General features: G+C 47.8%; 2 protein-coding genes across 2 annotated transcripts in view; one reads left to right on the plus strand and one right to left on the minus strand.

The window, feature by feature from the left end:
- Positions 1-25525, plus strand: part of GNGT1 (G protein subunit gamma transducin 1) — a 54933-nt gene that overhangs the window by 28703 nt on the left and 705 nt on the right. The window contains exon 2 of the mRNA XM_038742270.1: positions 19960-20160. Coding sequence (XP_038598198.1) covers positions 20065-20160 — 96 coding nt within the window. The 5' untranslated portion in view covers positions 19960-20064. The remainder of the gene's footprint in view (positions 1-19959; positions 20161-25525) is intronic.
- TFPI2 (tissue factor pathway inhibitor 2) lies at positions 78-6641 on the minus strand. Its single transcript, XM_038742269.1, has 5 exons — positions 6523-6641; positions 4992-5174; positions 3088-3267; positions 1717-1890; positions 78-652 (listed from the first exon to the last, which is right to left on the minus strand). The coding sequence occupies exons 1-5, from the start codon at positions 6635-6637 to the stop codon at positions 570-572; spliced, it is 735 nt and encodes a 244-aa protein (XP_038598197.1). The 5' UTR covers positions 6638-6641; the 3' UTR covers positions 78-569.

Raw genomic sequence — 25525 nt, forward strand, 5'->3', positions numbered from 1 at the left:
AAGGTGATCAGGTTGTCCCACATGGGGCTCACAATCTTAATCCCCATTTTACAGATGAGGTAACTGAGGCTTGGGAGAGTACAAATACCACGACAGACCCATTCCCTGCCCACAATAAGCTTACAGCATAAATGCTTTCCCAAATGCTTAGCAAAAGTGCTCTCCAACTCTTTGGACTCTCCAAAATGCTCAGTCCATTGCACTGAACACAGTAGACTGTGAGCTCCTTGAGGGCAGAGATGGTCTACTACTTCTACTATACTCCAATGCGGTCAGCACGCAATAGATGCTCAGTACATAGCACGGAGTGACTGGCGGACAGTCCAAATGGTCAGGATTGCATCAGCTGTGTGATCGGACAGGCTGGCGCTGAAGCCGGGCCTGGGTGAGAAGCGGCACCTTCTGACGACCCGTGAAGGCCCCAGGTCCCAGGGTGCCCAGGGTGCCCAGGGTGGAGAACGGGGTCTGGTGGAGGGGAGGGGACAGGTGGAGGGGGAGAGCGCAGAGAGCAAGGGGACTCGGTGAAATGATGTTGAGCCGCCTGGGTCCCCAGGCTTAGCAGGCCGACGTTATGGTTGTGTCCTGGGCTTTGGCTTGAGTCTGTGACCCACGAAGACGGTTCCGGGATGGTTGCGCAGACCTTTCCTCTTGGCTAAGGGGATAATAATAACAAGAAGAATGGCATTTATTAAGCACTTACTATGTGCAAAGCACTGTCCTAAGCGCTGGAGAGGTTACAAGGTGATCAGGTTGTCCCTTGGGGGGCTCACAGTCTTAATCCCCATTTTCCAGATAAGGTAACTGAGGCACAGAGAAGTGACTTGCCCAAAGTCACACAGCTGACAATTGGCGGAGCTGGGGTTTGAACCCATGACCTCTGACTCCAAAGCTTGTGCTCTTTCCATTGAGCCATGCTGGGGTGAGGAGGGGTGGGGGGAAGGAGGCAGGAAGAATGGGGGGGGGCACCGCCCCAAGAAGAATGTTTGGGGGAAAATTGTACAGGGCTCTGATTTAAGGATTAGCATGAAGGACGGCCTGACCCTCCCTCCCCCGTCCAACCTTGGAGTGACCCATCGCACCATGGATTTCTGGACTCAGCCCCTCAGCTGTCCAGCCCAGGACTCTGTCTCCAGCAGCGGCACCAGGACACTGGGATGAATTGTGCGCTGGTCGCACTCCTGGATCCCTGTCCACATGATTAGGCTGGACCAGCCCTCACCCCTGACTCTCCCCTCTCCATCCCTGACTCTCCCCCAGTGGCCCATAATGAACGATCTAGCACCCCTGATTCTCACCTCTCCATCTCCGACTCTCCCCCCATGACCCAGCAAGGACCACCCAAGACACCTGACTCTCCCTTCTCCATCCCTGACTCTCCCCAATGGACCATCCATCACTCCTGACTCTCCCCTCTCTATCCTTGACTCTCCTCTCTCCATCCCTCCCTCTGCCCCAGTGACCCAGCATGGACCACCCAACACATCTGATTCTCCCTTCTCCATCCCTGACTCTCCCCCAGTGATCCAGCATGGACCATCCAACACCCCTGACTCTCCCTTCTCCATCCCTGACCCTACCCCTGTGACCCAGCACTGACCATCTAATGCCCCTGATTTTCCCCTGTCCACCCCTGACTCTCTCCCAGTGACCCAGCACAGCCACATCTCCAGGACAGGACAGCATTGGGTCTGAGCCAACGAGGAGGCCCCTCCGTACCTTGAGAGCAGGTCTTGGTGCAGTCCTTCTGGCTGATGAAGTTGTTGTGATTTCCTCCGCATCCCGAGTAACTGAACTCCTCGCAGGTCCCGCTTTTGATGTTGAAGTAATACCGGGTCACGTGGGCGGAGCAGGAGCCCCTATCCAGGGGACTGGAGCAGAACTTGGGCATGTCTGAGAAGGAATCACCATCACAAGCACGTGAAGACACCATTCTCGAAAATAATCCTGGTATTTGTTAAGGGCTCATATGGACCATACATTATACTAAGCACTGGGGTAGGTAATAATAATAATAATAATAATTATGATACTTATTAAGTGCTTAGTATGTACCAGGCATTGTTCTAAGTGCTAGCGTAGATATAAACTAATCATATTGGACACAGTCCCTGTCCCACATGAGGCTCACAGTCTCAATCCCCATTTTGCAGATGAGAGAATTGAGGCTCAGAGAAGTGAAGGGACTTTCCCAAGGTCACACAGCAGAGATGTGGCAGAGCTGGGATTGGAACTCAGGTCCATCTGACTCCCAGGCCCGTATTCTATCTACTAAATCCATGCTGTTTCCTCACTAATCAGGTTGGATACAGTCCATGTCCCGCTTGGGGCTCACAGTCTCAATCTCCATTTAACAGATGAGCTAACTGAGGCCCTGAGAAGTGAAGTAACTTGCCCAGGGTCACACAGAGAAGCAGTGTGGCTCAGTGGAAAGAGCATGGGCTTTGGAGTCAGAGGTCATGGGTTCAAATCCTGACTCTGCCAATTGTCAACTGTGTGACTTTGGGCAAGTCACTTAACTTCTCTGTGCCTCAGTTCCCTCATCTGTAAGATGAGGACTAAGACTGTGAGCCCCCTGTGGGACAACCTGACATCTTGTAACCTCCCCAGCGCTTAGAACAGTGCTTTGCACATAGTAAGCATTTAATAAATGCCATTATTATTATTATTATTATTACACAGCAGACATGTGGCAGAGTCGGGATTAGAACCCTGATCTGACTTTCAGACTTTTGCTCTTTCCACTAGCCCGTGTTGTTCCTTGAGGCAGGGATTGTGTCTACTGGAGCTCAGGCTTGGGAGTCGGAGGATGCGGGTTCTAATGCCAGCTCTGCCACTTCTCTGCTGTGTGACCTTGGGCAAGCCATTTAACCTCTCTGTACCTCAGTTACCTCATCTGTAAAATGGGGATTAAGACTGTGAGCCCCACAGGGGACAACCTGATTATCTTGCATCTACCCCAGTGCTTGGCACATTGTAAGTGCTTAACAAACACCATAATTGTTATTACTATTATTATCATTACTGTATTGTACTCTCCCAAGCACTCAGTGCAGTGCTCTGCACACAGTCGATTGACAGATCACTTACTTGACTTGGGGGAGCAGAATTTCACACATGAGGCCTTGTTGGAGAATTGGTTCGGACCCACTGGACACTCCCCGAACGAGAACTTCTCACACGCCATGGAGCTCATGTTGAAGAAATATTTCTCCACTTTCCCCTTACAGGTGTCTGATCTGGTATCCATCCGGCAGACTTTGGGCACTTCTAGAAGGTGCAGAGGCGGACAGAGACAGGCAGTTAGCCAGAGACAGAGAGAATTCCATTAATCATGAGCAAAAGACCAAGATGGTGGGGCTGGGGAGACGGGCCTGGTGACGCTCGAAACCACCGTCTCCACTCTGAGGCATCCTGCCGAGTTTGGGAGCACCCCAAAGTCCCCACTGTCCAAGAGGAAATGGTACAATGGCCTTGTTTCTTCCACCCAAAAGAAAAAATGCTTTTTTGTCTCAGGAAAGAGCAGAAGTCAGGGGACCTTGCAGCCTATCGAAGGGTGCCTGGGTCACCGGGTGAGGCAGTCGGAAGTTTAATAATAATAATAATAATAATAATAATAATAATAATGATGGCATTTGTTAAGCGCTTACTATGTGCAAAGCACTGTTCTAAGCGCTGGGGGGGGGATACAAGGTGATCACGTTGTCCCACGTGGGGCTCCCAGTCTAAATCCCCCTTTTTACAGCTGAGGTAACTGAGGCTCAGAGAAGTTAAGTGACTTGCCCAAGGTCACACAGCAGACTTGTGGTGGAGCCGGAATTCGAACCCATGACCTCCGACTCCAAAGCCCCGACTCTTTCCACTGAGCCACGCTGCTTCTCTAGATATATTTCTATAATAATAATTAAGGTACTTGTTAAGTGCTATGTGCCAAGCACTGTTCTAAGCACTAGGGTAGATACAAGTCAATCAGGTTGGATACAGTCCCTGTCCCACTTGGGGCTCACACTCTCAATCCACATTTTACAGAGGAGGTAACTGAGGCCTAGAAAAGTGAAGCGACTTGCCCAAGATCACACAGCTGACATGTGGCGGAGCTGGGATTAGAACCCAGGTCCTTCTGACTCTGGGTTCTGCTTCTAGACTGTGAGCCCACTGTTGGGTAGGGACCGTTTCTATATGTTGCCAACTTGTACTTCCCAAGCGCTTAGTACAGTGCTCTGCACACAGTAAGCGCTCAATAAATACAATTGAATGAATGAATGACTCCCAAGTCCAGGTTCTAGCCACTAAGCCACGCTGCCCAGCTCCGCCCCTGGCCGGTGGGGTGACCCCGGCCAACTAACTTAACCTCTCTGGGCCTCGGTTTCCTACTGGGTAAAATGGGGGTGACAGCATCCACATCACACACAGTGCTCTGCACATAGTACGTGCTCAATAAATACCACTGACTGATTGATTGCCACCACAGAGATGGTGTTCTTCCCACTAGGCCAGGGTCGATCTGAGTCTCTCCAGCTCCTAGAGGACCTGGATCTTATCTGCTTTTACTGTGCCCTCCCAGCTCTGGCCCCATCAGATGCTCAGGGAATGCTGTTCTTGGATGTAAAACCTCCAGGAAAACGGGTCACTGTACTGACCCTTCAGCTCAAGTCAAGCATCTGGTGAAAGAGAGGGAAGCCAGGGGCCGTTATTTACTGGACGATTAACCCTGGACATGCCGAGCCATTCGGAACCTTGGGAGTTGAGCCAGGAGGGACTTTTGGGGGTTTGGGGCCCTGCAGGAGGTAACTAGGTTCTCTCGGCAGGAACCGGGGGACCCCGGAGAAGCTGAGAGGGGGTTGGGATGGAAAGACAGCCAGGCTGCTCAGTAGTGAGGGCTGGGGCAGAAGAGCTGCGGGGCAGAGGAGCCTTCAGATGTCACTGGCCGTTTGTGGACAGAGAGATGGACTGGACGGCCGGGGTGGGGGAGGGTTTCGGACGGGGGGACGTACTGGCTAGCCGCCCACAGGTCGCCTGGCAGGCCTTCAGGGTTTCAAAGTTGTTGGAGTTGCCCTTGCAGCCTCCGTAGATGAAGGGGAGACAGGTCTGCGTGTACCGGTCGTAGTAGTAGCTGGGCAGGTAGGCCCGGCAGGGACCGTCATCCATGGGCAGCAGACAGATGGCCGCATTGTTACCTATGGAGAGAGAGGGAGATGCAGACAGTGAGCCAGAAACATTGGATGAGACTCAGAGACACCGTGAGTCTCCACCTCTGCCAGGATGGAGAGAAAATGAGAGACAGAGAAGAAGAGAGAGACTCAGAGATGGAGAGAGACCAAGATATAGAACCACGGATGGAGACAAAGAGACAGAGGCAGGAAGACACAGAGAGAGAACCAGAGAGGGAGAGATTCCCGACTCTGCCACATGTCTGCTATGTGACCTTGGGCAAGTCACTTAACTTCTCTGAGCCTCAGTGACCTCATCTGTAAAATGGGGATGAAGACTGTGAGATCCACGTGGGACAACTTCATTATCTTGTATCCCCCCCTCAGCGCTTAGAACAGTGCTCTGCACATAGTAAGTGCTTAATAAATGCCATTATTATTATTATTATTATTAATAAAAGGATACAGTCTCAAAGAGACAGAAAGTCAGAGAGACCAAGAGTGACAGAGAAGCATAGAGACTCAGAGACATGGAGAGTCAGATGCACAGAGAGAAGGATGCAGGGAGGTGGAGATAATGAGATAGGAAGAGGCAAAGAAGCAGCTAAAGACAGAGAGAGAGAAAGAGAAAGAGAAAGGGAGAGCCAGAGAAGCAGTTAGAGACTGAGGAGGCGGGGGAGAGGGATAAACAGAGGGGGGGGAAACTGCTAAAGCGAAAAAGAAGGGGAGACCAAAGAAGCTGCTAAAGAGACAGAAGAAGCAGAGAGAAAGGGAGAGCCAAAGAAGCAGCTAAAGAGGCAGAGGGGCGAGAAAGAGAGTCAGACAAGCTGCTAGAGACCGAGAGAAGAGAGAGAGGAGAGCGAGAGAGAAATGCTAAAGAGAAGAAAGGGAGAGGCAAAGAAGCTGTTAAAGAAGCAGAGAGAGAAAGGGAGAACCAAAGTAGCAGCTAGAAACTAAGGAGGGAGGGAGAGGGAAGGGGAGAGCGTGCTAAACGGGAAAAGAAAGGAAGAGCCAAAGAAGCTGCTAAAGAGACAGAACAGGCAGAGAGGAAAACAAAAGGGCCAAAGTAGCAGCTAGAGGCCGAGGAGAGAGGGAGAGACTGCTAAAGGGGAAGGAAAGGAAGGGCCAAAGAAACTGCTAAAGAGACCGAAGGGGCAGAGAGAAAAAGAGAGCCAAAGAAACTGCTAGAGGCTGAGGAGAGAAGGGGGAAAGAAAGGAAGGGCCAAAGAAGCTGCTAAAGAGACCGAAGAAGCAGCGAGAAAGGGAGCCAGAGGAGCAACTGGAGACCGAGGGGCAAAGGGAGAGATAGGTTTCGAAAGCAGTGGCGGAGGCAGATTCCCCCCGGCCGGGGTTTGGGGGAGCGGGGCGGTGGTACCGGGCGGGCCGGCCGGGAGTCCGGGGGAGGTCGGCAGCAGGACCAGCAGCAGGAGGAGCAGGAGGAGCAGGACCGGCCGGGGCCGGGAGAACTGCTGGATCCGGGGGTCGCCCATGGCCGGCCAGCACAGTGTCCAGGCGGGGCGGACTCTGCCCTGCCCCTATATAGGGGGGGAGGGGGCGGGGCTGCCGAGGGTCGCGGGGCTTCCCCGGGACACGGGGGGCGTGGCGGCCCGGCTCTCCCCCCCCCCCCCCCCCGCTCTGCCCGGCCTCCCCCAACTCCGGCCTACCGCCAAGACCTCCGGCTGGGGAGGCGGAAGGTCATAATAATAATAATAATAATGGCATTTGTTAAGCGCTTACTATGTGCAGAGCACTTTCTAAGCGCTGGGGGAGTTACAAGGTGATCAAGTTGTCCCATGTGGGGCTGACAGTCTTAACCCCCATTTTACAGATGAATTAACTAAGGTTCAGAGAAGTTAAGTGACTTGCCCAAGGTCACACAGCAGACGTGGGGGAGTAGGGATTCGAACCCATGACCTCTGACTCCAGAGCCCGGGCTCTTTCCACTGAGCCCCGCTGCTCCTCTATGGGTTCTAATCCCCACTCTGCCACTTGTCTGCTGTGGGACCCTGGGCGAGTCGCTTCACTTCTCTGGATCTCAGTGACCTCATCTGGAAAGTGGGGATGAAGACTGTGAACCCCACGTGGGACAACTTGATTACCTTGTGTCTCTCCCAGCAGCGCTTAGAACAGGGCTTGGCACATATTAGGCACGTAACAAATACCATTATTATTATTATTATTAATATTATTACCTCATCTGTAAAATGGGGATGAAGACTGTGAACCCCACGTGGGACAACTTGATTACCTTGTATTTCTCCCAGCACTTAGAACAGGGCTTGGCACATATTAGGCATGTAACAAGTACCATAATCATTATTATTATTATATTACCTCGTCTGCAAAATGGGGATTAAAACTGTGAGCCCCTCTTGTGGGACAACCTGATTACCTTGTATTTACCCCAGTGCTTAGAACAGTGCTTGGCACATAGTAAGTGGTTAACAAATACCATAATAATAATAATACTAATTACTGACCTGAACCTCAAGGTGAAGGGGGTCCCAAGGGACCCCCCCACCGCCCCAGGGGCCGCTCCCGAGCCACAGGTGGACAGACGACCAACAGATGGACAGACCGACGGCCGTTAGAAAGAGCCATCAACTGACCTGGTGCCGGACACAGGGACGGAAGATAAAGCGTGGACCACTGGATAGAGCCCAGGCCTGGAAGCCAGAGGACCTGGGTCCCAACCCCAACTCCGCCACTTGTCTGCTGGGTGACCCTGTGCAAATCACTTCACTTCTCTGGGCCTCAGTTTCCTCATCTGTAAAATGTGGATTAAGATTGTGAGCCCCATGTGGGACATGGGCTGTAGTCGACCTGATTAGCTTGTATATACTCCAGCGCCTAGTAAGGTACCTGACACATAGCATTGTTTTGCACATAGTAAGCGCTTAATAAATGCCACTATTATTATTGTGCCAATACCATAAAAAAGTACGGATAGAGAAGGGGATCTCTGGGTGTCTCTCAGGTTTGGACTCCAGATGAATCTGGATTCAGATTGTGTCGGCAGGGCTGATCTGGGAGGGGCCCGGATTTCTGTATTGGGGATGTTCAGCCTGGAAGTTGGAGTACTGGGTTCTATCCCTTACTCCACCACTTTGCCTAATGTGTTACCTTGGGCAAGTCTTTTTACTCCTCTGTTTCTCAGTTTCGTCTTCTATAAAATGGGGATTCAATACACAAGTGCCTAGTAGGGTGCTCTGCCCGCAGGAAATGCTCAAGAAGTCCTGTGTGGTACATGAACTGTGTTTGAACTGATTATCTTGTACTTGTGTTTGGCACATAGTTAGGGCATAAGAAATATCACCATTACTGTTATTATTGATGTTATTATTATATTATTATTGCTGTTGTTGTTATCCCTGCCCTAACCCATCTTGAGCTTGGCATACTGGACCAGAAGCAGGAAGACGGCAACCTTGATTTCTTCTCCGTAGATATGAACATTCTATTAAAGCGTCTCAACAATAGATTTGGGCTTTACCTGCTGGAATTGGAGAAAGTGGATTCACACTTACCTCCAGTCTCCAGGGAACTGGACAAAAATGTCATGATGACAATCCTGTAAAGCATGTAAACCTGATCTCACTCCTCCCTACAGACCACGGATTTCCTAACCCATTTCCTGGAGGAAGTCAGCCAATTAATTGATAATATTTACTGAGTGCTTACAGTGTGCAGATCACTGTTCTAAGCGCTTGGGAGAGTACAATATAACTGAATTGGTAGACATGTTCCCTGCCCACAATGAGTTAATTCATTCATTCAATCGTATTTATTGAAAGCTTACTGTGCACAAAGCACTGTACTAAGTGCTTGGGAGAGTACAGAGAAGCAGCGTGGCTCAGTGGAAAGAGCCCGGGCTTGGGAGCCAGAGGTCATGGGTTCTAATCCCGGCTGCACCACTTGTCAGCTGTGTGGCTTTGGGCAAGTCACTTAACTTCTCTGGGTCTCAGTGACCTCATCTGTAAAATGGGGATTAAGACTGTGAGCCCCACATGGGACAACCTGATCACCTTGTATTCCCCCCAGCGCTTAGAAAGTGCTTCACACATAGTAAGCGCTTAACAAATGCCATCATTATTATTATTATCATCACGATATAACAATAAATAGACACAATCATGCCCACAGCAAGCTCACCGTCTCCATCCCCCATCTTACCTTCTTCCCTTCCCCACAGCACCTGTATATACGTATATATGTTTATACATATTTATTACTCTATTTATTTTACTTGTACATATCTATTCTATTTATTTTATTTTGTTAGTATGTTTGGTTTTGTTCTCTGTCTCCCCCTTTTCGACTGTGAGCCCACTGTTGGGTAGGGACTGTCTCTATATGTTGCCAACTTGTACTTCCCAAGCGCTTAGTACAGTGCTCTGCACACAGTAAGTGCTCAATAAATATGATTGATGATGATGATGATGATTAACATAAATAAATATATGGATAAATCAAGTACAGATATATACATATGTGCTGTGGGGATGGGAGGGAGGATGAATGAAGGAACAAGTAAGAGCAGCGCACAAGGGATTGGAAGAGGAGAGGAAGGCTTAGTCAGGGAAGGCTTCTTGGAGGAGATGGGCCTTCAATAAGGTTTTGAAGTGGGGGAGACCAATTGTCTGATACGAGGAGTTGACGGTAGAAGGGGAGACAGACATTAATATAAATAAATAAATTAGGGAGGTGGCCGTTGTGCAAAAAGGGAGTACAACGAAGCTATCCATAAAAAAGGAGTTTGAGGCTGGGCTCTGAACTGAGTTTTGTGGTTGCTCTGGTTTGGGACTCTGTGTATGTGTGTTGGTCCCGAATCCGCTGGACGAGGAGAGGTGGGGAGAACTTCCCGGCTTTGCTCGGGAATCCGCGCCAAAATCCGGTCGCTCCTCCCCGGATCTTCCTCCGGGCCGTGTCTCGTTGTGGGCAGGGACTGTGTCTGCTTATTGTCGTATCGTCCTCTCCCAAGCGCTTAGTCCAGTGCTCTGTACGCAGTAAGCGCTCAATAAATGCGATTGAATGAATAAATGAGTGCCTCCCCCAGTCCTATTGATCGGAATTCCCTGCGCGGGCGTGGAAATTGGATGGATGGATGGATGAATGAATGGATGGATGGATGGATGGACACAGCACCTGTATATATGTATATATGGTTGTACATATTTATTACTCTATTTATTTATTTATTTATTTATCTTACTTGTACATTTCTATCCTATTTATTTTATTTTGTTGGTATGTTTGGTTCTGTTCTCTGTCTCCCCCTTTTAGACTGTGAGCCCACTGTTGGGTAGGGACTGTCTCTATGTGTTGCCAATTTGTACTTCCCAAGCGCTTAGTACAGTGCTCTGCACATAGTAAGCGCTCAATAAATACGATTGATTGATTGATTGATTGATGGATGGAGGAATGAATGAATGAATGAATGAATGAATGAATGAATGAAATTCCCGCAATCCCAGCAGCCTCCAGGGGGCGGCAAGGGAGAGGGAGACACGAGCGGGGGCGGGATGGAGTCCAGATCCTGGAAGTTCCTGGGGATCCAATTATTCCTTCAGTCGTATTTATTGAGCGCTTAATGTGTGCAGACCACTGTACTAAGCGCTTGGGAGAGTACAATACAACAATAAACAGACACATACGAGCTTACAGTCGGGGGAGGGAGACTGACATAAATACCAATCAATATCTGACAGATAATACTGGTGATGTTTGATCTTACTATGTGCCAAGCACTGTTCTAAGCGCTGGGGTAGGTACAAGGTAATCAGGTTAGAGAAGCAGGGTGGCTCAGTGAAAAGAGCGCGGGCTTGGAAGTCAGAGGTCATGGGTTCAGATTCCGCCTCCAACAATTAGCTGTGTGACTTTTGGCGAGTCACTTAATGTCTCTGTACCTCAGTTACCTCATCTGTAAAACGGGGATTAAGACTGTGAGCCCCCCGTGGGACAACCTCATCATCTTGTAACCTCCCCAGTGCTTTGAACATACTAAGCGCTCAGTAAATGATTTACGAACAAACAGGTTGTCCCACGTGGAGCTCACGGTCTTAATCACCATTTTACAGATGAGGTAACTGAGGCATAGAGAAGTTAAGCGGCTTGCCCAAAGCCACACAGCAGACACACAAGTCGCAGAGATGGGATTAGAACCCACGCCCTCTGATTCCCAATCCCAGGTTCTTTCCAGTATAAACGCTTTGGGGCTGGAAGGAGGGAAAAACAAGGGGACAAGTCAGGTCCATGCAGAGGGAGTGGGAGAAGAGGAAAGGGGGTCTTAGTCTGGGAAGGCCTCTTGGAGGAGATGTGTCTTCAATAAGGCTTTGAAGCAGGGGAGGGAGTAATTGTTCAGCAGACTTGATTAGATTAGAGAAGCAGCGTGGCTTAGTGGCAAGATCACTGGTTTGGGAGACAGAGGGTTCTAATCCCGGCTCTGCCACTTGTCTGCTGTGTGTCCTTGGGAAAGCCACTTAACTTCTCTGTGTGCCTCAGTTGCCTCATCTGTAAAATAAGGATGAAGTCTGTGAGCCCCACATGGGACAACCTGATTACCAGCGCTTACAGCAGCGCTCGGCACATAGTAAGCGCTTAACAAATACCATCGTTTTTTGAGGAGGGAGGGCCTTTCAGGTCAGAGAAAGGACGTGAGCCAGGGAACAGCAGCGAGACAGGCACAGTGAGAAGGTTAGCATTAGAAGAGCAAAGTGTGCAGGCTGGGTTGTAGAAGGAAAGTAGCGAGGTGAGGTAGGAGGAGGCATGGTGATGGAGTGCTTTAAAGCCGATGGTGAGGAGGTTTTGTTTGATGCAAAGGTGGATGGGCAACCACTGGAGTTTTTTGAGGAGCCAGTGGGGTGTGGGCCAAGTGGGGGCCTGCTCAAACACTGGGGGGTGGGGGAAGGGGAGCTTCCTGTAAGGAGTCATATCTGTGCTTAGTACAGTACATATCTGTGCTTAGTACATATCAAGCGCTTAGTACAGTGCCAAGTGCTTAGTACAGTGCTCTGCACATAGTAAGCGCTCAATCAATCAATCAATCAATCGTATTTATTGAGCGCTTACTATGTGCAGAGCACTGTACTAAGCGCTTGGGAAGTACAAATTGGCGACACACAGAGACAGTCCCTACCCAACAGTGGGCTCACAGTCTAAAAGACTGTGGCCTCAATAAATACGATTGATGATGATCTGTGCTTCTGCGAGCCCAGGATAGTGCCCCTCCTCCTGACTTGATAACAAATACCACAATGCAATCTTTCAATCATTATTTATCAAGCGCTTACTGATGATGATGATGATGATGATGGCATTTAGTAATCAATCAATCAATCAATGTCGTGTTTATTGAGCGCTTACTGTGTGCAGAGCACTGTACTAAGTGCTTGGGAAGTACAAGTTGGCAATGTATAGAGACAGTCCCTACCCAACAGTGGGCTCACAGTCTAAAAGGGGGAGACAGAGAACAAAACCATACTAACAAAATAAAATAAATAGAATAGATAGGTACAAGTAAAATAAATAAATAAATAAATAGAGTAATAAATATGTACAAACATATATACAGGTGATGTGGGGAAGGGAAGGAGGTAAGATGAGGGGGATGGTAGTAAGCGCTTACTATGTGCAAAGCACTGTTCTAAGCGCTGGGGAAGTTACAAGGTGATCAGGTTGTCCCACGTGGGGCTCACAGTCTTAATCCCCATTTTACAGATGAGGTAACTGAGGCCCAGAGAACTGAAATGACTTGCCCAAAGTCACACAGCTGACAATTGGCGGAGCTGGGATTTGAACCCATGACCTCAGACTCCAAAGCCCGTGCTTTTTTCCACTGAGCCACGCTGCTTCTCTGTACTGTGCACAGAGCACTGTACATTACAGTGAGTGTTGAAGTGAGAGTACGCTACAAATGAGTTGGTAGACACATTCCCTGATTATAATGAGTTTACAGTCTAAAGGGGGAGACAGACATTTATAGAAATAAATTACGGATAATAATGATGGTATTTGTTGGATGGTATTTGTTGAGTGCTTACTATGTGCCAGGTACTGTACTAAGCCCTGGGGTGGATACAAGGAAATAGAGTTGGACACAGTTCCCTTGAAGTGAAGTGATTTAGCCAAGGTTCACACAGCAGACAAGTGGCAGAGCCAGGATTAGAACCCATGACCTCTGACTCCCAGTTCTGTGCTCTGTCTGCTAAGCCATGGATAGGTACATGAGTGCTGTTGGGCTGAAGGAGGAGTGAATAAAGGGTACATATCCAAATGCAAGGACAACTGTTATTATTATAATAATCCCAAGTAATTGTTAGGAAGAATCTGGCTCAATGTATCAGCTGCTGAGCAACAGCCCCTAGTAATAATAATGAAGGCATTTATTAAGTCCTTACTATGTGCAAAGCACTGTTCTAAGCACTGGGGAGGTTACAAGGTGATCAGGTTGCCCCACTGGGGGCTCACAGTCTTCATCCCCATTTTACAGATGAGGTAACTGAGGCACAGAGAAGCTAAGTGACTTGCCCAAAGTCACACAGATGACAAGTGGCAGAGCTGGGATTTGAACCCATGACCTCTGACTCCAAAGCCACGTGGACTGACTCCCGGGATTAGTGGAAAGAGCACCGGCCTGGGAGCCCAGGGGACCTGGGTTCTAATCCCAGCTCTTCCACCTATCTGTTGTGTGACCTGGGGAAAGTCACTTAACTTCTTTGTGCCTCAGTTTCCTCATCTGTAAAATGGGGATTAATAATAATAATAATGATGATGATAATAACAATGGCATTTGTTAAGTGCTTACTATGTGCAAAGCACTGTTCTATGCGCTGGGGAGGTTACAAGGAGATTAGATTGTCCCACAGGGGGCTCATAGTCTTAATCCCCATTTTACAGATGAGGGAACTGAGGCCCAGAGAAGTTAAGTGACTTGCCCAAAGTCACACAGCTGACAGTTGGCGGAGTCGGGATTTGAACCCATGACCTCTGACTCCAAAGCCCGGGCTCTTTCCACTGAGCCACGCTGAAATGACTCCCAGGATTAGTGGAAAGAGCATCGGCCTGGGAGCCCAGGGGACCTGGGTTCTAATCCCAGCTCTTCCACCTATCTGTTGTGTGACCTGGGGAAAGTCACTTAACTTCTTTGTGCCTCAGTTTCCTCCTCTGTAAAATGGAGATTGAGACAGTGAGCCCCAAGTTCGTCAGGGACTGTGTCCAACCCAATTTTCTTGTATCTACCCCAGTACTTAGTACAGTGTCTGCCACATAGTAAGTGCTTAACAGATGGTATTTTTTAAAAAACAACGCTACCCATCTAGGTTATACTCCATCGTAATTCTCCTCAGCTGCTCAGCTGCCTCAGTATCCACCCACCCCATTCTCATGGAAACATTATCTACACTGCGGGCTGAGGAGGTGCAGGGAGATGTAGACTGAATGCACAACCCAGGCCCACTCTGCTCCTCCAACACCCAACCTACTCTCTTGACCCGGATAGCATCTACCCCACCGCTGACCCCTTGTCGATGTTCTCCTTTGGGCCGAGAACTCCCTCCCCCTTTATAAACCACAGCCCACCTCTCTCCCCACCTACAAACCTCCTCCAAGAGGCCTTCCCTGACTAAATCCTCATTTCCTCAATTTACCCTCCCCTCTGCATCGATTTTGCACTTGGCTGCGTATGCCATTGGTACCCACCCACACCCACAGCACTTACGTACTTATCCTCAAGGTCTATTATTTCCCCTAACTGTAATGTATTTTAATGTCTATTTCCCCCTCAAGACTGTGGAGCTCCTGATGTCAGGAATCTCATCTAATCGTGGAGAAGCAGCATGGCCTAGAGGAAAGAGACTGGCCCAGAGAGTCAGTGGATCTGGGTTCTAATTCCTCCTCTGCCACAAACCTGCTGAATAGACTTTGAACTTCTTTGTGTCCCAGTTCCCTCATCTGCAGAATGGAAATATCTGTTCTCCTTCCTTCTTAGACTGTGAGCCCCATGTGGGACCTAATTATCTTGTACCTACCTCTGAGCTTAGTACAGTGCTTGGCACATAGTAAGCACTTAACAAATACCGCAATTATTAGTGCTTGGAACATAATAATAATAATAATGGCATTTATTAAGTGCTTACTATGTGCAAAGCACTGTTCTAAGTGCTGGGGAGGTTACAAGGGGATCAGGTTGTCCCACGGGGGGCTCACAGTCTTCATCCCCATTTTTTACAGATGAGATTTTTTACACATAGTAAGTGCTTAATGAATTCCACAATTATTATTATTGTTAAGTGCAAATAATATAATAATAGTATTGGTATTTGTTAAGTGCTTACTATGTGCCAAGCACACTGTGTTAAGCGCTGGGATAGATATGAGGTAATCAGGTTGCCCCAGGTGGGGCTCACAGTCTTCATCCCCCTTTTATAGATGAGGTAACTGAGGCCCAGAGAAGTTAAGTGACTTGCCCAAAGTCACACAGCTGACAAGTGGCGGAGCCAGTATTAGAACCCATGACCTCTGACTCCCAAGCCTGTGCTCTTTCCACTACAATTATTATTATTGTAACAATAATAGTAATTGTGGTATTTGTTTAAGTGCTTACTATGTTCCAAGCAAGCCCTGGTGTAGATAAAAGGCAATCAGATAATAATACTACTACTAATAATAATGGTATTTGTTAAGCACTTACTATGTGCCAAGCACTGTTCAGATATAACAACCAACTCTATTGTATTGTATTTTCCCAAGTGCTTAGTATAGTGCTCTGCACACAGTTAAGTGCTCAATAAATACCATATAGTGAATAATTGATTGAATGGTTTCAACTCCCCAGACCTGCAATTTATTTTCATGTCTGTCTCACCCGCTAGAGTGTAAGCTCCTAAAGGGCAGAGATTGTGTCTACTAACTTTACTCTCCCAAGTCCTCAGTTCAGTGCTCTGCACATAGTAAGCACTCAATAAATTCTACTGACTGTTGGTTTGATCGACTGATTGAACATAACCCACCCATCACTTTGTCTCCCTCCCTTCCCTGGTTGTGCTTGTGGGACTAGGTATTCCGGAATGTCCCCTGCCCTGCTACTCCCTTGTTGACTGGTAGACTGTAAGCTTGCTGTCAGCAGGGAACATGTCTACCATCTCTGGTGTATGGCTTAGTGGAGAGATCACGGGCTTGGAAGTCAGAGGACATGTGTTCTAATCCCACTCTGCTACTTGTGTGCTGTGTGATCTTGGGCAAGTCACTTATATATATATATATATATATATATATATATATATATATATGTATGTATATACGGTTGTGCATATTTATTACTCTATTTATTTATTTATTTATTTATTTTACTTGTACATATCTATTCTATTTATTTTATTTTGTTAGTATGTTTGGTTTTGTTCTCTGTCTCCCCCTTTTAGACTGTGAGCCCACTGTTGGGAAGGGACTGTCTCTATATGTTGCCAACTTGTACTTCCCAAGCGCTTAGTACAGTGCTCTGCACACAGTAAGTGCTCAATAAATATGATTGATTGATTGATTGATTAAATTCTCTGTGCCTCAGTTACCTCAACTGTAAAGTGGAGATTAATACTGTGAGCCCCACATGGGACAACCTGATTACCTTGTTTTTACCCCAGCGCTTAGAACAGTGCTTGGCACGTAGTAAATGCTTAACAAATACCATCATTATTATTATTACTCTCCCAAGTGCTTGGTACAGTGATCTGTACCCAGAAAGGGCTCACTAAATACTGTTGATGATGATCTTATAATCATATTTACAGATCAGGTCATGAGTGACGCCCCATCAGTTCAGCCCTTCTGCCCCTCTAGGTCCAGACTCTGACTCCAACAATGGCATCAGGACCCTCAGGTACTGGTTGTCTTTCTGGATTCCTCCCTGTTCCTCTCCATAATAATAATAATATTAATAATAATAATGGCATTTATTAAGCACTTACTATGTGCAAAGCACTGTTCTAAGTGCTGGAGAGGTTACAAAGCAATCAGGTTGTCCCATGGGAGGCTCACAATCTTAATCCCCCATTTTACAGATGAGGGAACTGAGGCACAGAGAAGTTAAGTGACTTGCCCAAAGTCACACAGCTGACAATTGGCAGAGCTGGGGTTTGAACCCACAACCTCTGACTCCAAAGCCCGTGCTCTTTCCATTAAGCAACTCTGCCACTTCTGCTCTATGGTTAGGGATGGAGTATCCAACACCCCTGACTCTCCCCTTTCCATTCCTGACTTTCCCAAAGTCACCCAGCAGGGACCATCCAACATGCCTGACTCTCCCCAAGTGACCCAGCATGGACAATCCAACACCCCTGACTTTCCTCATTTTCCTACCCGAAGCCTGCTCTCCTCTGACTTTTCCGTCTCTGCAAACCACACCACTATCTTCCCACTCTCACAAGCCTGGACCCTAGGGAAAAGATCGGGTCTAACAACTTTATTTTCCAAGAACCTAGTACAGTGCTCTACACATAGTAAGCATTCCCTAAATAGCAGTAATTAATTGACTGATTGACTGAGGGACCTGCTGAACCCTGGAAGAAATCAAGGCTCAGAGACATTACAGTGACATGCTCGAGTTCACTCAGCACAGGCTGATGTTCTAAAGTCTAGAGAAGCAGCGTGGCTTAATGGAAAGAACTCGGGCTTGGGAGTCAGAGGGTGTGGGTTCTAATCCCAACTCCACCACTTATCAGTTGTGTGACTTTGGGCAAGTTACTTAACTTTTCTGTGCCTCAATTACCTCATCTGGAAAATAGGGATTAAGATTGTGAGCCCCACGTGGGACAACCTTGTATCTCTCCCAGTGCTTAGAACAGTGCTTGGCACATAGTAAATGCTTAACAAATACCAACATTATTATTATTATTATTACTGTGGCAGAAAGCAGTCTAAACTAGTCTTGAGAGGGGTCTCTAGGTGGCTTGTGCCAGGATGTGTGACCCAACCCTCCCTCCGCTGGACTACAAACTTTGTCCTTCTTTATCTCAGTTTCTCCTTTCCTTATGTGACTGTCACCCATCCCTTCTCCCTGTCTTATTCTCAGGGTTTTTTTTAAGGTATTTGTTAAGGGCTTACTATGTGCAGGCACTGTACTTTGTGCTGGGGTAGATACAAGTTAATCAGGTCGGACACAGTCCCTGTTCCACACGAGGCTCACAGTCCTAACCCCTGTTTTACAGATGAGGTAACTGAGGCACAGAGGAGTCTGTGACTTGCCCAAGGTCACATAACAGACAGTGGTGGAACCGGAATTAGAACCCAGGTCCTTCTGACTCCCAGGCCTGGCTCTGCTGCTTCTTGTGCTTTTCCATCTCATCCTGCGGGTCCCCGGGGTGGGACTTCAAGGGTCCCTCGCCAAATGAACTTCTTATCTTCCCTCCCAAACCCTGCCCTCTCCCTGACTTTCCCATCACTGTTGACGGCACTACCATCCTTCCTGTCTCACAAGCCCGCAACCTGGGTGTCATCCTCGACTCTGCTTTCTCGTTCACCCCTCACATCCAATCCGTCACCAAAACCTGCCGGCCTCAGCTCCGCAACATCACCAAGATCCACCCTTTCCTTTCCATCCAAACTGCTACCCTGCTCATTCAATCTCCCATCCTATACCGACTGGATTACTTCATCAGCTTCCTCTCTGATCTCCCATCCTCCTGTCTCTCCCCACTTCAATCTACACTTCACTTTGCTGCCCGGATCATCTTTGTGCAGAAATGCTCTGGGCATGTTACTCCCCTCCTCAAAAATCTCCAGTGGCTACCAATCAACCTAGGCATCAGGCAAAAACTCCTCACTCTCGGCTTCAAGGCTTACCATCACCTCGCCCCCTCCTACCTCACCTCCCTTCTTTCCTTCTCCAGCCCAGCTCGCACCCTCCGCTCCTCTGCCACTAACCTCCCCTCTGTGCCTCGTTCTCGCCTGTCCCGCTGTCGACCCCTGGCCCACGTCCTCCCCCTAGCCTGGGACGTCCTCCCTCCACACATCCGCCAAGCTAGCTCTTTTCCTCCCTTCAAGGCCCTACTGAGAGCTCACCTCCTCCAGGAGGCCTTCCCAGACTGACCTCCTCCTTCCTCTCCCCCTCCTCCCCCTCCCCATCCCCTCCGCCTCACCTCCTTCCCCTCCCCACAGCACCTGTATATACGTTTGTACATATTTATTACTCTATTTATTTTACTTGTACATATTTATTCTATTTATTTTATTTTGTTAATATGTTTTGTTGTGTTGTCTGTCTCCCCCTTCTAGACTGTGAGCCCGCTGTTGGGTAGGGACCGTCTCTATATGCTGCCAACTTGTACTTCCCCAGCGCTTAGTCCAGTGCTCTGCACACAGTAAGCGCTCAATAAATACGATTGAATGAATGAATGAATGTCCGTGCATGGCCGGCTGCATCATCATCATCATCATCATCATCAATCGTATTTATTGAGCGCTTACTTTGTGCAGAGCACTGTACTAAGCGCTTGGGAAGTACAAATTGGCAACATATAGAGACAGTCCCTACCCAACAGTGGGCTCACAGTCTAAAAGGCTGCATGACTGGGGACTTGCAGCTCTGGGGGAAGGGGAGGAGCGAGGCCCAGAGGAAAGTGACACTTGGGCACGCCACTACCCCACCTCCTCCCTCCCCCCACGCAGGGCCGGATTGGGGCGGATTGGGACCAGTCACGGGTTTAATCGGATGAGTGGGCATTACCGAGGGCCCTCAAGGCCCTGTCGGGCACGTCCAGCCACCCTGACCAGTCCACCTCCAGTCTCCCCTGACCAGTCCACGCCCAACCGTCCCATCCAGCCACCCCTGACCAGTCCACATCCAGTCTCCCCAGTCTACGTCCAGCCGCTCCACCCAGCCACCCCATCCAGCCGCCCCATCTAGGCTCCCCCAGCCGCTGCCGAGATGCCCGTGATTAACATCGAGGACCTGACGGAGAAGGACAAGCTGAAGATGGAGGTGGACCAACTCAAAAAGGAAGTGACTTTGGAAAGGAAAGTGGTGAGTAGAGAGGGTCTGCAGAGAACTTCAGTTTGGGCTCCCGAGAAGGAGTCTCCTCTGCCAACGTGGAGGGGAGGGAAAGGACTGGCATTCACCAGTTCCAACAAACCAGAGCAAAAGATAACTCATTCATAATAATAATAATAATGATGGCATTTGTTAAGCACTTACTATGTGCAGAGCACTGTTCTAAGCGCTGGGGGGGATACAAGGTGATCAAGTTGTCCCATGTGGGGCTCACAGTCTTAATTCCCATTTTACAGAAGAGGGAACTGAGGCTCAGAGAAGTTAACTGACTTGCCCAAGGTCACACAGCAGACATGTGGCAGAGCCGGGATTTGAACCCATGACCTCTGACTCCAAAGCCCGTGCTCTTTCCGATGAGCCACGCTGCTTCATCTCCAAAGATCTAGACTATAAACTTGTTGTGGGCAGGGAATGTGTCTGTTCAATAGGAATTATAATAATGTTGGTATTTGTTAAGCATCTGTTATATAGGAATAATAATAATGTTGGTATTTGTTAGGCACTTACTATGTGTCCAGCACTGTTCTAAGCGCTGGGGGAGATACAGGGTAATCAGATCGTCCCACATGGGGCTCACGGTCTTCATCCCCATTTTCCAGATGAGGGAACTGAGGCGCAGAGGAGTGAAGTGACTTGCCCAAAGTCACACAGCTGGACAAGTGGCAGAGCTGGGATTAGAGAAGCAGCGTGGCTCAGTGGCAAGTGCCCAGGCTTGGGAGTCAGAGGGCATGGGTTCTAATCCCGGCTCCGCCACTTGTCAGCTGTGTGACTTTGGGCAAGTCACTTAACTTATCTGTGCCTCAGTTCCCCCATCTGTAAAATGGGGATTAAGACTGTGAGCCCCACGTGGGACAACCTTGATTACCTTGTACCCCGCCCACCCAGTGCTTAGAACAGTGCTTGACATGTAGTAAGCACTTAACAAATACCAACATTATTATCATTATTATTATTATTATTATTATTATTATTATTATTATAACCCACGACCTTTGACGCCCAAGCCAGGGCTCTTGACACTAAGCCATGCTGCTTCTGTTTTATCATACTCTTCCAAGCGCTTAGTATAGTGCTCTGCACACAGTAAGCGCTCAATAAATGCGTGACTTTGGGCTAGTCACCTGACTTCTCTGTGCCTCAGTTACCTCATCTGTAAAATGGGGATTAAGACTGTGAGCCCCCCGTGGGACAACCTGATCACCTTGTAGCCTCCCCAGCAATTAGAACAGTGCTTTGCACATAGTAAGCACTTAATAAATTCCATTATTATTATTAGGCCTTCCCAGACCGAGCCGCCTTTTTCCTCTCCTCCTCCCCATCTCCCCGCCCTACCTCCTTCTCCTCCCCACAGCACCTATATATATGTTTGTACAGATTTATTACTCTATTTTACTTGTATATATTTACTATTCTATTTATTTGGTTAATGATGTGCATCTAGCTTTAATTCTATTTGTTCTGACGACTTGACACCTGTCCACATGTTTTGTTTTGTTGTCTGTCTCCCCCTTCTAGACCGTGAGCCCGTTGTCGGGTAGGGACCGTCTCTATATGTTGCCAACCTATACTTCCCAAGCGCTTAGTCCAGTGCTCTGCACACAGTAAGCGCTCAATAAATACGATTGAATGAATGATTGAATGAATATGATTGACTGACTGACTGACTGACAGACTGGAGACTGTGAGCTCCTAGCGGGCAGGGTGTGTGTCTTCTGTTTCTCTGGTTCTCTCCCAGACACTCAGTATGGCATCCAGTACAGTGTTCTGCCTTCATCATCATCATCAATCACATTTATTGAGCGCTTACTATGTGCAGAGCACTGTACTAAGCGCTTGGGAAGTACAAATTGGCAACATATAGAGACAGTCCCTACCCAACAGTGGGCTCACAGTCTAGAAGGGGGAGACAGAGAACAAAACCAAACATACTAACAAAATAAAATAAATAGAATGGATATGTACAAGTAAAATAAATAAATAAATAAACAGAGTAATAAATATGTACAAACATATATACATATATACAGGTGCTGTGGGGAAGGGAAGGAGGTAAGAAGGGCAGTAGATGCCCGGTAGAACCCTTGGCACACAGTGGGTGCCCTGTACAGTAGAAACTCCATATTTATTCTGGGCTGTTGTCTACCAGTGGAGAACTAGGACAATTACCTGGATAATTTTTGGGAAAGAGATCTGCTGCTATCAATCACGGGTATTTATTGAGCTCCTGCTGTCGAGAGACTGAAGGCGTCTGACTTGATCTGATTTCCGGGTGAATCATCAATTGTCGCTCCCGGGCGGGACCTCCAACGCTTGCCAGCCCCCACACTCCACTCCTGTAATGGCAACCTACTCACCGCTCCTCGATCTCGTCTATCTCACCGCCAACCCTTTGCCCACGTCCTGCCTCTGGCCTGGAACTCCCTCCCCATTCATTTAATAATAATAATAATAATTTGGGTATTTGTTAAGTGCCTACTATGTGCAAAGCACTGTTGATGATGATGATGATGGCATTTGTTAGGCGCTTGCTATGTGCAAAGCACCGTTCTAAGTGCTGGGGAGGATACGAGGTGATCAGGTTGTCCCACGTGGGGCTCACAGTCTTAACCCCCATTTTACAGATGAGGTAACTGAGGCCCAGAGAAGTTAAGTGGCTTGCCCAAAGTCACACAGCTGACAAGCGGCGGAGCCGGGATTTGAACCCATGACCTCTGACTCCCAAGCTCGGGCTCTTTCCACTGAGCCACGCTGCTTCTCTATCATACAGACCACCACTCTCCCTCTCTTCAAAGCCCTCCTAAAATCGCATCTCTTCCGAGAAGCCTTCCTTGACTACCTCTTTTCCCCAGCCTATTCACCCTCCCTTCTGTTTGCCTATGCAGTTGGCTCTGTACCCCTTAAGGACTTTGATGCCCCACAGCACTTGGCTCAGTGGAAAGAGCACAGGCTTGGGAGTCAGAGGTCATGGGTTCAAATACCGGCTCCACCAATTGTCAGCTGTGTGACTTTGAGCAAGTCACTTAGCTTCTCTGTGCCTCAGTTACCTCATCTGTAAAATGGGGATCAAGACTGTGAGCCCCCCGTGGGACAACCTGATCGCCTTGTAACCTCCCCAGCGCTTAGAACAGTGCTTTGCACATAGTAAGCGCTTAATAAATGCCATCATCATCATCATTACATCCTTCTACTCTGCTGCTTACCCTATCGTTAATTTATTTTTATGTCCGTCTCTCCCAATAGACAGTAAGCTCCCGGAGGGCAGGGAAAGGGTATTCCAATTTTAGTCTGTTATACTCTCCCAAGCACTTAGTACTGTGCTCTGCATTTAGTAAGCGCTCAATAAATACCACCGATTGCCCCCGGCACCCACCTGGCCATGCTGCTCGGGCTCTGAGTGGGTAAGGGGACAGACTCTTCTAGTCTAGACTGTAAACAGCAGGGCCTAGTAGAAAGAGCCCGGGCTTGGCAGTCAGAGGTCATGGGTTCTAATCCCGGCTCCGCCATTTGTCAGCACTGTGACCTTGGGCAAGTCACTTCGCTTCTCTGTGCCTCAGTTACCTCATCTGTAAAATGGGGATGAAGACTGTGAGCCCTACGTGGGACAACCTGATTACCTTTTATTTACCCCAGCACTCAGAATAGTGCTGGCACATAGTAAGCACTTAAATACCAACATTATTATTATTATTAAATCTGGTGTGGGCAAGGATTCTCTTTATTGCTGAATCATACTTTCCAAGCACTTAATACAGTGCTCTGCACGCAGTAAACACTCAAGAAACCTCCTCCTCCCCATGCCCCTGCCTTACCTCCTTCCCCTCCCCTCAGCACCTGTATATAGTGTATATATGCTTGTACATATTTATTACTCAATTTACTCTATTTACTCTATGACTCTATTACTCTATTTTACTTGTACATATTCTATTTATTTTATTTTGTTAATGTGTTTTGTGTTGCTGTCTGTCTCCCCCTTCTAGACTGTGAGCCCACTGTTGGGTAGGAACTGTCTCTGTATGTTGCCAACTTGTACTTCCCAAGCGCTTAGTACAGTGCTCTGCACACAGTAAGCGCTCAATAAATACGATTGAATGAATAGGCCTGTACATATTTATTACTCTATTTATTTTACTTGTACATATTTATTTATTTTATTTTGTTAATGTGTTTTGTGTTGCTGTCTGTCTCCCCCTTCTAGACTGTGAGCCCACTGTTGGGTAGGGACCGTCTCTGTATGTTGCCAACTTGTACTTCCCAAGCGCTTAGTACAGTGCTCTGCACACAGTAAGCGCTCAATACATACGATTGAATGAATATGCCTGTACATATTTACTACTCTATTTATTTTACTTGTACATATTTATTTATTTTATTTTGTTAATGTGTTTTGTTTTGCTGTCTCCCCCTTCTCGACTGTGAGCCCGCTGTTGGGTAGGGACCGTCTCTGTATGTTGCCAACTTGTACTTCCCAAGCGCTTAGTACAGTGCTCTGCACACAGTAAGCGCTCAGTACATACGATTGAATGAATATGCCTGTACATATTTATTACTCTATTTATTTTACTTGTACATATTCATTTTATTTTGTTAATATGTTTTGTTTTGCTGTCTCCCCCTTCTCGACTGTGAGCCTGCTGTTGGGTAGGGACCGTCTCTGTATGTTGCCAACCTGTACTTCCCAAGCGCTTAGTACAGTGCTCTGCACACAGTAAGCGCTCAATACATACGCTTGAATGAATATGCCTGTACATATTTATTACTCTATTTATTTTACTTGTACATATTTATTTTATTTTGTTAATATGTTTTGTTTTGCTGTCCCCCCCTTCTCGACTGTGAGCCCGCTGTTGGGTAGGGACCGTCTCTGTATGTTGCCAACTTGTACTTCCCAAGCGCTTAGTACAGTGCTCTGCCCACAGTAAGCGCTCAATACATACGATTGAATGAATATGCCTGTACATATTTATTACTCTATTTTACTTGTACATATTCATTTTATTTTGTTAACACGTTTTGTTTTGCTGTCTCCCCCTTCTCGACTGTGAGCCTGCTGTTGGGTAGGGACCGTCTCTGTATGTTGCCAACCTGTACTTCCCAAGCGCTTAGTACAGTGCTCTGCACACAGTAAGCGCTCAATACATACGCTTGAATGAATATGCCTGTACATATTTATTACTCTATTTATTTTACTTGTACATATTTATTTTATTTTGTTAATATGTTTTGTTTTGCTGTCCCCCCCTTCTCGACTGTGAGCCCGCTGTTGGGTGGGGACCGTCTCCGTATGTTGCCATCTTGTACTTCCCAAGCGCTTAATACAGTGCTCTGCACACAGTAA

Source organism: Tachyglossus aculeatus, chromosome 2 (assembly GCF_015852505.1).
Source record: "Tachyglossus aculeatus isolate mTacAcu1 chromosome 2, mTacAcu1.pri, whole genome shotgun sequence".
Taxonomy (NCBI): domain Eukaryota; kingdom Metazoa; phylum Chordata; class Mammalia; order Monotremata; family Tachyglossidae; genus Tachyglossus; species Tachyglossus aculeatus.